The 14,690-nt window shown below is 34.9% G+C and overlaps 1 protein-coding gene across 6 annotated transcripts in view; it reads right to left on the reverse strand.

The window, feature by feature from the left end:
- The window catches only part of SLC38A9 (solute carrier family 38 member 9), a 104,849-nt gene that overhangs the window by 39,145 nt on the left and 51,014 nt on the right, over positions 1-14,690 (reverse strand). For all 6 annotated transcript variants that reach the window (XR_009007147.1, XR_003621799.2, XM_007195597.3 and 3 more), the window contains 3 exons: positions 7,254-7,313; positions 4,417-4,611; positions 1,772-1,879 (listed from right to left, as the gene is read on the reverse strand). Coding sequence is in view for 4 of the 6 variants with exons in the window: in XM_007195597.3 (XP_007195659.3) it covers positions 1,772-1,879; positions 4,417-4,611; positions 7,254-7,313 (363 nt within the window). In the remaining 2 variants the exon portion in view is untranslated. The remainder of the gene's footprint in view (positions 1-1,771; positions 1,880-4,416; positions 4,612-7,253; positions 7,314-14,690) is intronic.

A 14,690-nucleotide genomic window follows, 5' to 3' on the forward strand; every position in this document is an offset into this window, starting at 1 on the left:
CACAGACAACTCTTACAAAGGTTTTTCTTTAAAGGGAAACAATAGCTAGAGGGGAATGTGGGGTCATATGCGTTTTTGTTTTTAGATTGGGACATAGGTTTGTATACTGGAAGGAATAGTTCAGTAGGAAAAATCTGATGATACATGATTAAAAAAGAAAGAATAACTGCAAAAGTGAAGTCCCTGAGGAGGCAGGAAAGGATAGGATGAAATACATGAGTAGGTTTTTCTCATTATTTTTCCAGTTACCTGGGAAGAAGGATGATGGGATTTACCAAACTGAAAAATAACTTTTTAGAAACAAGAGTACATAAAGATTCAATTAGAACTAGAAGTTTATGAGAATTCTTCATCAGGACGGTAAAGATTCACACCCTCCAATTCTCTGATTTTTAATTAGCCTTTACTGAAAAAGATTTATGATATATTTTCTTTCTTAAGAAATTCTTCAATCACAATAAAGTAATTTCAGGACCACAGGTATTTACATGAACCTCTTTTAGTCCTCATGATTCTCCCCTCATATCATTTAGAAATGAAGTAAAGTGAAATAAATGGCTTGATATCTATTTAGGTATATTCCCTTTTCCATCTTTTAAGTAACTATTTATACTCTCCATTTCTCCCATATTTATCTCTAATGTCTTATCATTAGCAGAAATGTTCATCACTAAGCCTCAATATAAATCAATATGGATCTACTTTTAGAAAATAATATCCTAGACTATTTTTATTAATCAGTGGAAGAACTAGCTTAAAATTGCTATTCTCATCACTGTCCAATTTTAAATACAATCTGTGAGAGAAGATGCTTTGCAAGCCCCAGTACTTCCTTTATCCTGAATTTACACTGACTTTTTAGTCTTTGTGGGCTTCTAATAGATATTAAAAAAATCAAAGCTGATGCAGCCAGATGATCTGAAAACAAGTAACCATGGTAACATAAATGATACCTTCCAACGACCACCAACTCAGCACACCTGGAAAACTCAGGAATGTTGTAACAAAAGAAACAAAAGGGGTGGTAGACAACTATATTTGCAGGCTTTAGAGACTAACACCAGAAACTGAATAGAGATTTGAATTCTAGACTGCCAGAATCAACAGTTGAAGATTGGAAAGAAAGCAGTCTTTCTAAACCAACAACAGAATTTTGTACTACTTTCCCCTTATTATTAGTTTTTAAGATACGAGTGTAATAGTTACTTCCATTTTTTAGTCTGTCTCCTCATTTAGCATTATCCATTCATTCCTTCATGGTGCTTCTATCATGTCCAAAATCCTCTAAATTTGGGTGAAACTTAAGAAATTGCCAAGTTATAGCCATGGGGAAAAAAAAAAAGGTGGGAAAGAATACTTAATAATCACCACCCTAATTAGTCTGAAAAACAGCAATATTAAAAGAAAAAAACCCATAAGGGGAACAATGATGTTAATTACCAGTATTATTCACATATATTTATCACTGACTATGTTCTAAGTCTCTGAAATTCTAGGGGTATGTTTCCTCAGAGAAAGTCTAGAGAATGAGTTCTTGATTTTTCAATTGCATTGTGACTTTAACTCCCAAGCAGAAATGACAAAGGGTACTGGTTAGACCTAACTGCAAGAAAACCACAGTAATTTCAACTGTACTCCTGTTTTTAGCTTAACAGCATTAATAAAAGTGTTCATCATAAAATCTACCAATACTTGTTTTATAGTAACAATAGTTAACTGAAGATCACATTATTGTAATTTATTAATTCTTTACTTGGGACAAATAGCTCACCTGGGACAAAAAATTCTGTTGGCATAAACCAATGAAACTCCAAATGAAATCCCAAGCGAATAGCCTTCAAGGTGACAAGAAAAATCAAGTAGAGAATGGACACTGTGCCTGTAAGGAAAAATTCAGAAACCATTTATCAAGTTTGTTTTACAGACTATTTCAAAATCAAGTTTTGTTTCTACATTCTCAGCATAGTTTGGAAAATTATTACCTTTGTTGTTTATGCCCACTAAAACCCAGGTAAGATCTAAAGAACAGAAACAAGCTATGTGAGATATCAAAAAACAAAGCAAAAAACTATGTAGTAGGCCTAAGAACTTAGGAGCTGAGTTTAGTGGAAGATACATGCAGAGAGTCCATTATAAAATTGTAAGGTTACATAGGAGAGAAAAAACAACCTGAAACTGACTCTTATTCTTTGTATTGAAAGTATTAGAGGGGAATTCCCTGGCGGTCCAGTGGTTAGGACTTCTCGCTTTCACTGCTGAGAGCCACGTTCAATTGCTGGTCGGGGAACTTCAAGATCCTGCAAGCTGTGTGGCATGGCCAAAAAATAAAGAAATAAATAAAAAATTTAAAAATGAAAAGGAATGGGTAAAATTAACTTTAAAAAAAAGTATTAGGGACAGTCAATAAGTTGGAAAAGTCTGTCAAAATATTTAGTATAAGAAAGAAAGTAAAGAAAGAAAAGTAGTAAATATGAATCATAAACTTATTTGAGAAAGGCAGTAAGCCACATAATCCATGAACAATCTGATCTACTATCTAGATGAAGTTTTGATTGAGCAGTACTACTTGCTAGATGGAAAGATTCCAGATTCCATTCACTGTGTAAAGTAAATGCCCACTTTATGCAGGGTAAAGTGGGCATTCAGAATTTCAGGATTTTTTAGTAGTCTAGATGTTAGAGGATTTAAGGAATTAAGTCCAGTCATTATGGAGTAGAGTCAAGAAATCCAGAAAGGTTTCTAGAGGAATTAGATTCTAATTTCTCTAAAGAAGCTATATGTAGTTTTAAAAGGGAAAGTACCAAGAAAAAGGGCAAAAGAAAAATATCCTTAAGGAGGTAGAGAATAACTAACCTGGTTAGAAGCCTAGTGATTGTTTTGCCCAACTCAGCAAATTCTTCTATAAGTTTACATGCTAACTTTTAAATATCTGTTCCATGGGAAAGTAGGCAAGCAAATCAGGAAACCACAAATGAGCTATATAAGCTCTTACTGTGGGTTTGGAGGTTAGCTGATTCAGGAAGGATGAATACAAGAGGCTAAAGCTTATATAACCACAACTCTTCATTTTCTGTGTGTGTCTGTGGTAGTCAGTCTTACAGTGAATCCTGTTGTGAGGCAGAGGTATAGAGAAATATCCTTACCTCCTCCTTTGGTCTTCTGAAAACCCAAAGCCACCTCCTTGATGTGATGAGTAATCTAATTATTTCATACTCCAGGCCGCCTACCAAGAGGTCAGAACTATAGGGAGGAGGTGAAATCCTATTATCTATTTAGGTTATCAATTCTTTATGAATGATATCCTTGTCTTTAGTTAACCAGATCTGAGCTTTCATAGGGGTTCCTTTTCTAAAACAGGTCTCACAAAAAGAAGTCTGTTTCTTTAAGGAGGCAATAGCGTTCTAAGAAAGAAAAAGCACAGAGGAAGAGAGCAGAAGCAGAATAAACCTAAGGAGCTTCAGCTAGAGAACAATATCCCAGGCTGAAAGTCAAGTGATAATTTTGTGCTATACTCTTAAATAGATACTGTAGGAAAAAAATATTCCATAACCTCCCTTAGTAAGTTATAATATTTCCAACCCTTAGACTTGAGAATTCCTAAAATATCCACTTTGGATCTCTCCTGCTGAAATCGTAGTCTACTTCCTCTAGCTGTTCTCTTAGAGGAAATGAGGGATAGTTGTTCAGTAAGGATAGAATGGAAACCCCAGCAACTCATCCTTTTTTTTCTTTATTTTAATTTGGTTGAACCGGGTCTTAGCTGTGGGAGTTGGGCTCCTTAGCTGTGGCTTGAGGGCTCCTTAGTTGCAGCAGGCGGGCTACTTAGTTGTGGCATGCAAACTCTCAGTTGCAGCATGCATGTGGGATCTAGTTCCCTGACCAGGGATCAAACCCAGGCCCCCTGCATTGGCAGCGTGGAGTCTTATCCACTGTGCCACCAGGTAAGTCCTTTTTTTTTTTTTAATGCACCCAGCAACTCATCTTAAAAAGGGACTTCGACTTGAAATGGTCATCTATATTTTTCTTTTTTTTTTTAAAGATTTTTTTTGATGTGGACCATTTTTAAAGTCTTTATTGAATTTGTTACAATACTGCTTCTGTTTTAAGTTTTGGTTTTTTGGCTACGAGGCATGTGGGATCTTAGCTCCCCCATCAGGGATTGAACCTGCTCCCCCTGCACAGGAAGGTGAAGTCTTAACCACTGGACTGCCAGGAAAGAGCCCATCTATATTTTTCTCTCTTCCAAACTCCATTAAGAAAACCAAAAAGCAGGGTAACATATGCATGAACAAATTAAACATAGATGAACAGGCCTGGAAGGTAACTATTGATATTTCCCCAGTCAGACCATATTTCCACAGACTCCAGCACGTATTCTACTACACAGAGGCTCTATAACACAGTGCCTTGGCTTACCTAGGATATTAAATTTTGAAAAAAATGAAGGAGATTTGAAATTAAGCAGTGGCAGGAGGAGCCCTATGAGGTAAAAGGGCACTGTCTTGGACTTATTCCACCACTTTTCAAACTGCTGGAGTCCCAAGTCATTGGTGTAGAAAATCATAGAGCCATTGTCAGGATGGTCACCACTCCTGGCACTTGGACAAATCACTGCAATAGGGAAGCAACAGATTAGAGAAGGCAACAAAGAACAGAAAATGACTACCCCCAAGACTGACACTTGTTCTGCCAACCTCAATTTTTACCGTGAATGCTAAGTTTCTTTTTTCTGGAAAAAAATAGAGGGTTATATTTAGATATATTATTAATCTTTTTAATTTATTTTTATTATTTATTTTTATTGAAGTATAGTTGATTTACAGTGTTGTGTTAGTTTCAGGTATACAACAATGTGATTCAGTTATTTATATATTTATATATTCTTTTTCAGATTCTTTTCCACAATAGGTTACTACAAGATACTGAATACAGTTCCCTGTGCTATATAGTATGTCCTTGTTATCTATTTTATAAATAGTTATATTAGAAACCTTTTACCTATAAATAATTAAAGGTAGGAGAATGTTAGAAAACTTCGAGGTATAGCCTTAATTTCTACTGGAAATTATAAAATTATCCTACCAAATATCCTTTGGTCCCATTGCTAGAGAGAAAATACTGGGTTGGATGATATTTGATCCTATTTATATAATAATATAAGAAATATCATACAGGTAATTGTTCACTGTGTTAATAACCCACACAAAGGCCAAAGAACACGTTTCTTCTAACAATAAACAAAATCTCTGGGTTTGGAATAAAAAGTGGACACCATCAAAACATCTGCCACGGTATTGCCAAAATCTAATTATTGCTTATAGCTTAAGAATCTTGAATTCCAGCAATCCAGAGTAATTGTCCTGGATGTTTATCACACCTTATAGCAGTTTAAGAGCCCAGATGATATCCAGAGAACTGGGAAGCGAGTAAAACGTATTTTTCCTAACACTGATTTCTGTTAGCAGAGAGAATACAAATCATTCTCACTGTGTTTCTAGTTTTGTAATAGTACTTTTTCTAATAATCAGCTCTTTGTAAAGAATGTTTAATGCTAGTGAAAAATGCTGACAAACAATTTTATTCTCTATCCGTTATTTCGCATACCACAAAGCCAAAAATTTTCTTTCACCTTCTTTCTTAGCACTTTAACATGCACATTTTTCTTCTATGCTCTGGAGAGAAGTAAATTAACTTGAATTTTTCTTGTGCTAATAATTACAGTGGTAAAGAGCACAGGCTGTGGAAGTATATTGACTGAATAAAGAATCTCGACCCTGTCACTTAATAGTTATGTAACCTTGGGCAAATCACTAACTTCTCTGTACCTTGGTTTCTGCACAAAAAATGAGAGAAAAGATCTACCTTACGGAGTTGCTGTAAAATATTTAGAACAATGCCTGCACACAGTAAGTATCCAATAAATGTCAGCTGTAATTTTTAATATTAACTGAGATGGATTGTTTCATACTCTATTTAATACACTGTTCAAAATAAACCAAAGAATCAAGAAGTGCTACTATCAACGTATCACTATGCAAAGTAAACTGACTTTGCTGATGGTGCTCTCCAAATTATCACTGTAATTGTGATATTTATGAACTCAACAATGAACTCTCTAGTGAAGAAATCCTATTAGATATTAATAAACTAGTTTTATCAATTGATATCAGAATAGCTATAGTAAAATGAATTTCTCTTTTAAGACAAGTATGTTACTTGGTCTTCTGAAAATTCTGAGGTAAGGAACAGGGTGCAAGAGATATATGTTTAAATTATAAAATACTTTAGTAAAATACTTTAGTATAATTATTGAAAAGTGTGTATGTGGGTGTTCACAGAAATAAAAGCTGATACTTCACTCATTTTCTAGTGTTAACAGATGACAGGTTAATCAGTTTAATCAAGGGGTAAAATAAGACACTGAATAGAAAACATGGGAATGTACACTTTATGAGAGGAGAAACTCCTGTCTGTCCATTATATCCCAGAGCCTAGAACAGTTCCTCACAGGTAATAGGCTTAATAAATATGCATTGAGTGAATTGTCCTCTTAGTGATCAATGTGTACCTCCATCAAAATGCTATGAATTCAGTATCTTTGAAACTTAAATACATAAAAGCTTTAGGTGATGTTAGTTACACTGTTAACCAGGTTATGTTAGCTTTTCTATTCACTTTTCCTATGATTGCCATATTGGATAAAACCATAGGCCACAAACGTTTATTTTTGATAAATTAATTAAAAGAAATTTTCTAAGAAATTAAGAGGTTTTTTTGGACAAATCTTTAATTTATTTTTCTGTATTTACTAACCTTGGTTCATTATTAGGAAATTTAGGGCACAGATTTGTATATCTTAAATATTACTAACTAAAACAATAAATGTCTAAAACTAAGTTAACAGACTGAGAACTATGGTTCTAGACTTCCAAAACAATTAGCAGTGATATAGGTTCTTCAAAATATGTATTGATCATAGGCAAATATGGATACTATAGATGTGAGCTGTAACTGTGAATTGAATAATATGAACTAAATGTTGTTTAGCTCACATTAACACAAAATTTTGTGGAGTTTTTTTTTTTTTTTTTCCAACATACTGACTGCCAACAATTTAATAGTGGCTTACTTAACATAATGATTTTATGCTGGTCATTTACCTAAAATAAAGTTATAGGTTCTACCTTAAATCATTTTTGAAGCGAGGTGACGAATAAAGAAACAAGCCAAACTTTCAATTCCAAACTACTTACCAGGGTTGCTATCGTTGGTACTCAGTATAGCATCTGTGTCATTAATGTGATGAATAAAGTCTAAAAATTAAGGGGAAAATATAGTTTAATACTGAATGAAAGATGCTAAATCAATCACCCTCTAAAGTCTTTTACCTATAAAAATCTTTTAAGATCTACTGTGTGGTAATATTACCTAGTACACTGAACAAAGGCTACTTCACTGTTAACATAGCTTTACCTTCTTCAGCTTTCTTTACTTGCAGGAACAATGTCATTGGTGTCACAGTCCCACTGTGTTTTACATGATTGAAGATTTTTTTAAAAACTACCCACAAGGCTGAATTTAGTTAAAAGCCCTGGAATAAAGACAATGTGCACAATTTTTTTACATATATGGACACTAATTTATATAAGTATAGTTACATCTTATATAATAAAGTTCTAAAGTCTGCAAAAGGGGTAAAGCCAGTACTCATAACAGCTGAGCTTATCTGGAAAATCACTTAAAGTTTTTACAAAGTATAGGACGTGCTATTATAAACTGAAGGCTATATAGTAATTATTGCTCACAAGTACCATTAAGTAATACTAAAAGAAGTAGAAAAACAAAAAGCTAATGCAGATACCTGAGCATTCATGTCATTCTACAGTGAATGAGAGAATGGGTGAAGAATATGTTTTTACTTGCCTGAGGGAATTTACTTTATTCTGTTTGATGTTAACCTTTTATAACCTTAGTAAGCATTAATAAAAGTAATGTAAAACTTAAAAATAGGATGGTAAAAAATGTTGGATTAAATTTTAAGGTCATAAAGTAAGTTAAATATGTGAATTATTCATCTCCATTGTACGCCTCTCAAGATAGAATGAAAGAAGTAGTCTAGTGCTCTAGGTTTTTACAGTTATCTCCAGGGCTTACTACTGATTTAAGATCGGAAGTTATGAATCTTTAAGGAATTCCTGGTGCCAAAGACTTACATAATGGTAGTAAAACCTTGATACCAAGTATACTGGGTTGAATAGTATTCTCCCCAAATCCATGTCCACCAGGAAACTTAGAATGTGACCATATTTGGAAACAGACTCTATGTAGAGATAATCAAGTTAACATTAGGTTATACTGGATTAGGATAGGCCCTAAATTAAGTGACTGGTGTCTTTAATAAGAACAGGAAATTTTGGACACAGAGACACTGAGGGGAGATGGCCATGTGAAGGCAGAAGCCGAAATTGGAATGATACAGCTACAACTCAAGGAATACCAAGGACTGCCAGCAGTCAATCATCAGAAACTAGAAAGAGGCAAGGAAGGCTTCTTCCCTAAAGGCTTCAGAGGGAGCAGAGAGCCCTACAGATACTTTGATTTTGGACTTCTAGTTTCCAGGACTGTGGGAGAGAACAAATTTCCCTTGTTTTAAGCCAAACAGTTTATGGTAATTTGTTACAGCAGCCCTAATACATCAAGGCTCAATGAGGACAGTGTGAGAAAGAAAAACTCTAGGCCACTATCTCTTATGAAGAGACACAAAAGTTCTAAATAAAATATTACTCCCACTCCTCCCAAAAGTAAACTGAATCCAGTAAGAAAATTTAAAATATACATCATGACTTACAAACTAATTTAAGTTTGTCCCAGAATATAAGTATGATTTAAATATTATAAAATGTATTCCTTTAATTATCCATATTAACAACTTAAAGGAGAAAAGCTTTACAATCATTTCAAGAGATGTAGATTAAGTATTTAATAAAATCCAGCACACATTAATAAAAATGCATAAGAAAACAATAGGCTAGAACATCTCTGAATTACTAAAGGGTACAACCCTTTGATCCTACAACTAATGCAATATGTAATGGTGAAACATTAGAAAGATTTCCTCAGGAACAATATAAGGATGTCTACCAGCACTGCATCCATACAACTTTACAGTTTAAAAAAAGATAAATATATCTATATGTGTATATATGTAAACATATATACATGTGTGTGCATGTGCCTGTGTGTATATATGTATGTATGTACATATTAAATATAAATGTATGCATACAGATATGAATCATTCAAAAAATAATAACTAGAGAGGAAGAACTTTTCACTATTCATAGATGACATAACTACCTAAATAGAAAATCGAAAGTGAATCTACAAAATTATAAGCAATAAGAGTTCAACACATTTACTAGATTCAAGATAAATATTAAAAAATTAATTAGGTTCTTTTATTATAACAGCAACAAATAATCTTAATTTTTTATAATCAAAAACTATATCACAAGAAGCAAGAAAAACTACAATTCTGCAGCCTGTGGAAGGAAAACCACATTCACAGAAAGATAGACAAACGAAAAGGCAGAGGACTATGTACCAGATGAAGGAACAAGAAAAACCCTCAGGAAAACAACTAAGTGAAGTGGAGATAGGCAACCTTCCAGAAAAAGAATTCAGAATAATGATAGTGAAGATGATCCAGGAGCTTGGAAAAAGAATGGAGGCATAGATCGAGAAGATGCAAGAAATGTTTAACAAAGACCTAGAAGAATTGAAGAACAAACACCTAGAAGAATTAAAGAACAAACAGAGATGAACAATACAATAACTGAAATGAAAAATACACTAGAAGGAATCAATAGCAGAATAACTGAGGCAGAAGAATGGATAAGTGGCCTGGAAGAAAGAATGGTGGAATTCACTGCCATGGAAGAGAATAAAGAAAAAAGAATGAAAAGAAATGAAGACAGCCTAAGAAGCCTCTGGGACAACATTAAACACAACAACATTCACATTATAGGGGTCCCAGAAGAAGAAGAAAGAGAGAAAGGACCCAAGAAAATATTTGAAGAGATTACAGTCGAAAACTTCCCTAACATGGGAAAGGAAATAGCCCCCAAGTCCAGGAAGTGCAGAGAGTCCCAGACAGGATAACCCCAAGGAGAAACATGCCAAGACACATAGTAATCAAATTGACAAAAATTAAAGACAAAGAAAAATTATAAAAAGCAACTACGGAAAAACGACAAATAACATACAAGGGAACTCCCATAACGTTAACAGCTGATTTCTCAGTAGAAACTCTACCAGCTAGAATGGAGTGGCACGCTGTATTTAAAGTGATGAAAAGGAAGAACCTACAACCAAGATTACTCTACCCAGCAAGGATCTCATTCAGATTGACAGAGAAATCAAAAGCTTTACAGAAAAGCAGAAGCTGAGATAATTCAGCACCACAAAATCAACTCTCCAACAAATGCTAAAGGAACTTCTCTAAGTGGGAAACACAAGACAAGACAGGGACCTACAAAAACAAACCCAAAACAATCGAGAAAATGGTAATAGGAACATACATATTTGATAATTACTATAAATGTGAATGGATTAAATGCTCCAACCGAAAACACAGGCTCGCTGAATGGATACAAAAACAAGACCCATATATATGGTATCTAAAAGAGACCCACTTCAGACCTAGGGATACATACAGACTGAAAGTGAGGGGATGCAAAAAGATATTCCATGCAAATGGAAATCAAAAGAAAGCTGGAGTAGCAATACTCATATTAGATAAAATAGACTTTAAAATAAAGAATGTTACAAGAGACAAGGAAGGACACTACATAATGATCAAGGGATCAATCCAAGAAGAAGGTATAACAATTATAAATATATATGCACCCAACAGAGGAGGACCTCAATACATAAGGCAAATGCTAACCGCTATAAAAGATGAAATCGACAGCAACACAATCATAGTGGGGGACTTTAACACCTCACTTTCACCAATGGACAGATCATCCAGACAGAAAATTAATAAGGAAACACAAGCTTTAAATGACACACTAGGCCAGATAGATTTAATTGACATTTATAGGACATTCCATCCGAAACCAGCAGATTACACTTTCTTCTCAAGTGCACACGGAACATTCTCCTGGATAGATCACATCTTGGGTCACAGATCAAGCCTCAGTAAATTTAAGAAAATTGAAATTATATCAAGCATCTTCTCCGACCACAACGCTGTGAGATTAGAAATAAATTACAGGGAAAAAAACGTAAAAAACACCAACAGGACTTTGCTGTTGGTACAGTGGTTAACAATCCATCTGGCAATGCAGGAGACATGGGTTCGAGCCCTGGTCGGGGAAGATCCCACATGCCGCGGAGCAACTAACCCGTGAGCCACAACTACTGAGCCTGCGCTCTAGAGCCCATGAGCCACAACTACTGAGCCTGTGTGCCACAACTACTGAGTCTGCGCTCTAGAGCACGTGCTATGCGACAAGAGAAGCCACTGCAATAAGAAGCCCGCGCACCACAACGAAGAGTAATCCCTGCTCTCCGCAACTAGAGAAAGCCTGCGCACAGCAACGAAAACCCAATGCTGCCAAATATAAATAAAATAAATAAATTAAAAAGAAAAAACACAAACACATGGAGGCTAAACAATACGTTACTAAAAAAACAAGAGATCACTGAAGAAACCAAAGAGAAAATCAAAAAATACCTAGAGACAAATGACAATGAAAACACGATGGCCCAAAACCTATGGGATACATCAAAAGCAGTTCTAAGAGGGAAGTTTATAGCACTACAATCCTACCACAAGAAACAAGAAAAATCTCAAATAAACAATCTAACCTTACACCTAAAAGAGCTACAGAAAGAAGAACAAACAAAATCCAAAATCAGTAGAAGAAAAGAAATCATAAAGATCAGAGCAGAAATAAATGAAATAGAAACAAAGAAAACAATAGCAAAGATAAATAAAACTAAAAGCTGGTTCGTTGAGAAGATAAACAAAATTGATAAACCTTTAGCCAGACTCATCAAGAAAAAGAGGGAGAGCACTGAAATCAATAAAATTAGAAATGAAAAGGGAGAAGTTACAAGGGACACCACAGAAATACAAAGCATCATAAAAGACTACTACAAACAAATCTATGCCAATAAAATGGACAACCTGGAAGAAATGGACAAATTCTTAGAAAAGTATAACCTTCCAAGACTGAACCAGGAAGAAATAGAAATATGACAGACCAAGCACAAGTAATGAAATTGGAACTGTGATTAAAAATCTTGCAACAAACAAAACTCCAGGACCATATGGCTTCACAGGCGAATTCTATCAAACATTTAGAGAAGAGCTAACACCCATCCTTCTCAAACTCTTCCAAAAAACTGCAGAGGAAGGAACACTCCCAAACTCATTCTATGAGGCCACCATCACTCTGAGACCAAAACCAGACAGAGATACTACAAAAAAAGAAAATTACAGACTAATATCACTGATGAATATAGATGCAAAAATCCTCAACAAAATGCTAGCAAACAGAACCCAACAACACTTTAAAAGGATCATGCACCATGATCAAGTGGGATTTATCCCAGGGATGCAAGGATTCAATATACGCAAATCAAACAATGTGATACACCATATTAACAAACTGAAGAATAAAAACCATATGATCATCTCAATAGATGCAGAAAAAGCTTTTGACAAAAATCAACACCCATTTCTGATAAAAACTCTCCAGAAAGTGGGCATAGAGGGAACCTACCTCAACATAATAAAGGCCATATATGACAAACCCACAGCAAACATCATTCTCAATGGTGAAAAACTGAAAGCATTTCCTCTAAGATCAGGAACAAGACAAGGATGTCCACTCTCACCACTATTATCCAACATAGTTTTGGATGTCCTAGCCATGACAATCAGAGAAGAAAACGAAATAAAAGGAATACAAATTGGTAAAGAAGAAGTAAAACTGTCACTGTTTGCAGATGACATGATACTATAGAGAATACTAAAGATGCCACCAGAAAACTACTAGAGCTAATCAATGAATTTGGTAAAGTTGCAGGATACAAAATTAATGCACAGAAATCTCTTGCATGCCTATACACTAATGATGAAAAATCTGAAAGAGAAATTAAGGAAACACTCCCATTTACCATTGCAACAAAAAGAATAAAATACCTAGGAATAAACCTACCTAAGGAGACAAAAGACCTGTATGCAGAAAACTAAAAGACACTGATGAAAGAAATGAAAGATGATACAAACAGATGGAGAGATATACCATGTTCTTGGATTGGAAGAATCAACATTGTGAAAATGACTATACTACCCAAAGCAATCTACAGATTCAATGCAATCCCTATCAAACTACCAATGGCATTTTTCACAGAACTACAACAAAAAATTTCACAATTTGTATGGAAACACAAAAGACCCTGAATAGCCAAAGCAATCTTGAGAATGAAAAACGGAGCTGGAGGAATCAGGTTCCCTGACTTCAGACTATACTACAAAGCTACAGTAATCAAGATAGTATGGTACTGGCACAAAAACAGAAATACAGATCAATGGAACAGGATAGAAAGCCCAGAGATAAACCCACACACATATGGTCACCTTATCTTTGATAAAGGAGGCAACAGTATACAATGGAGAAAAGACAGCCTCTTCAATAAGTGGTGCTGGGAAAACTGGACAGCTACATGTAAAAGAATGAAACTAGAACACTCCCTAACACTATACACAAAAATAAACTCAAAATGGATTAAAGACCTAAATGTAAGGCCAGATACTATAAAACTCTTAGAGGAAAACATAGGCAGAACACTCTTTGACATAAATCACAGCAAGATCCTTTTGACCCACTTCCTAGAGAAATGGAAATAAAAACAAAAATAAACAAATTGGACCTAATGAAACTTAAAAGCTTTTGCACAGCAAAGGAAACCATAAACAAGACAAAAAGACAACCCTCAGAATGGGAGAAAATATTTGCAAATGAAGCAACTGACAAAGGATTAATCTCCAAAATTTACAAGCAGCTCATGCAGCTCAATATCAAAAAAACAAACAACCCAATCCAAAAAGGGGCAGAAGACCTAAATAGACATTTCTCCAGAGAAGATATGCAGATTGCCAACAAACACATGAAAGCATGCTGAACATCACTAATCATTAGAGAACTGCAAATCAAAACTACAATGAGATATCACCTCACACCAGTCAGAATGGCCATCATCAAAAAATCTACAAACAATAAATGCTGGAGAGGGTGTGGAGAAAGGGGAACCTTCTTGCACTGTTGGTGGGAATGTAAATTGATACAGCCACTATGGAGAACAGTATGGAGGTTCCTTAAAAAACTAAAAATAGAACTACCATATGACCCAGAATCCCACTACTGGGTATATACCCTGAGAAAACCATAATTCAAAACGAGTCATGTACCACAATGTTCACTGCAGCTCTATTTACAATAGCCAGGATATGAAAGCAACCTAAGTGTCCATCGACAGATGAATGGATAAAGAAGATGTGGCACATATATACAATGGAGTATTACTCAGCCATAAAAAGAAACGAAACTGAGTTATTTGTAGTGAGGTGGATGGATCTAGAGTCTGTCATATGAGTGAAGTAAGTCAGAAAGAGA

Source organism: Balaenoptera acutorostrata, chromosome 2 (assembly GCF_949987535.1).
Source record: "Balaenoptera acutorostrata chromosome 2, mBalAcu1.1, whole genome shotgun sequence".
Taxonomy (NCBI): domain Eukaryota; kingdom Metazoa; phylum Chordata; class Mammalia; order Artiodactyla; family Balaenopteridae; genus Balaenoptera; species Balaenoptera acutorostrata.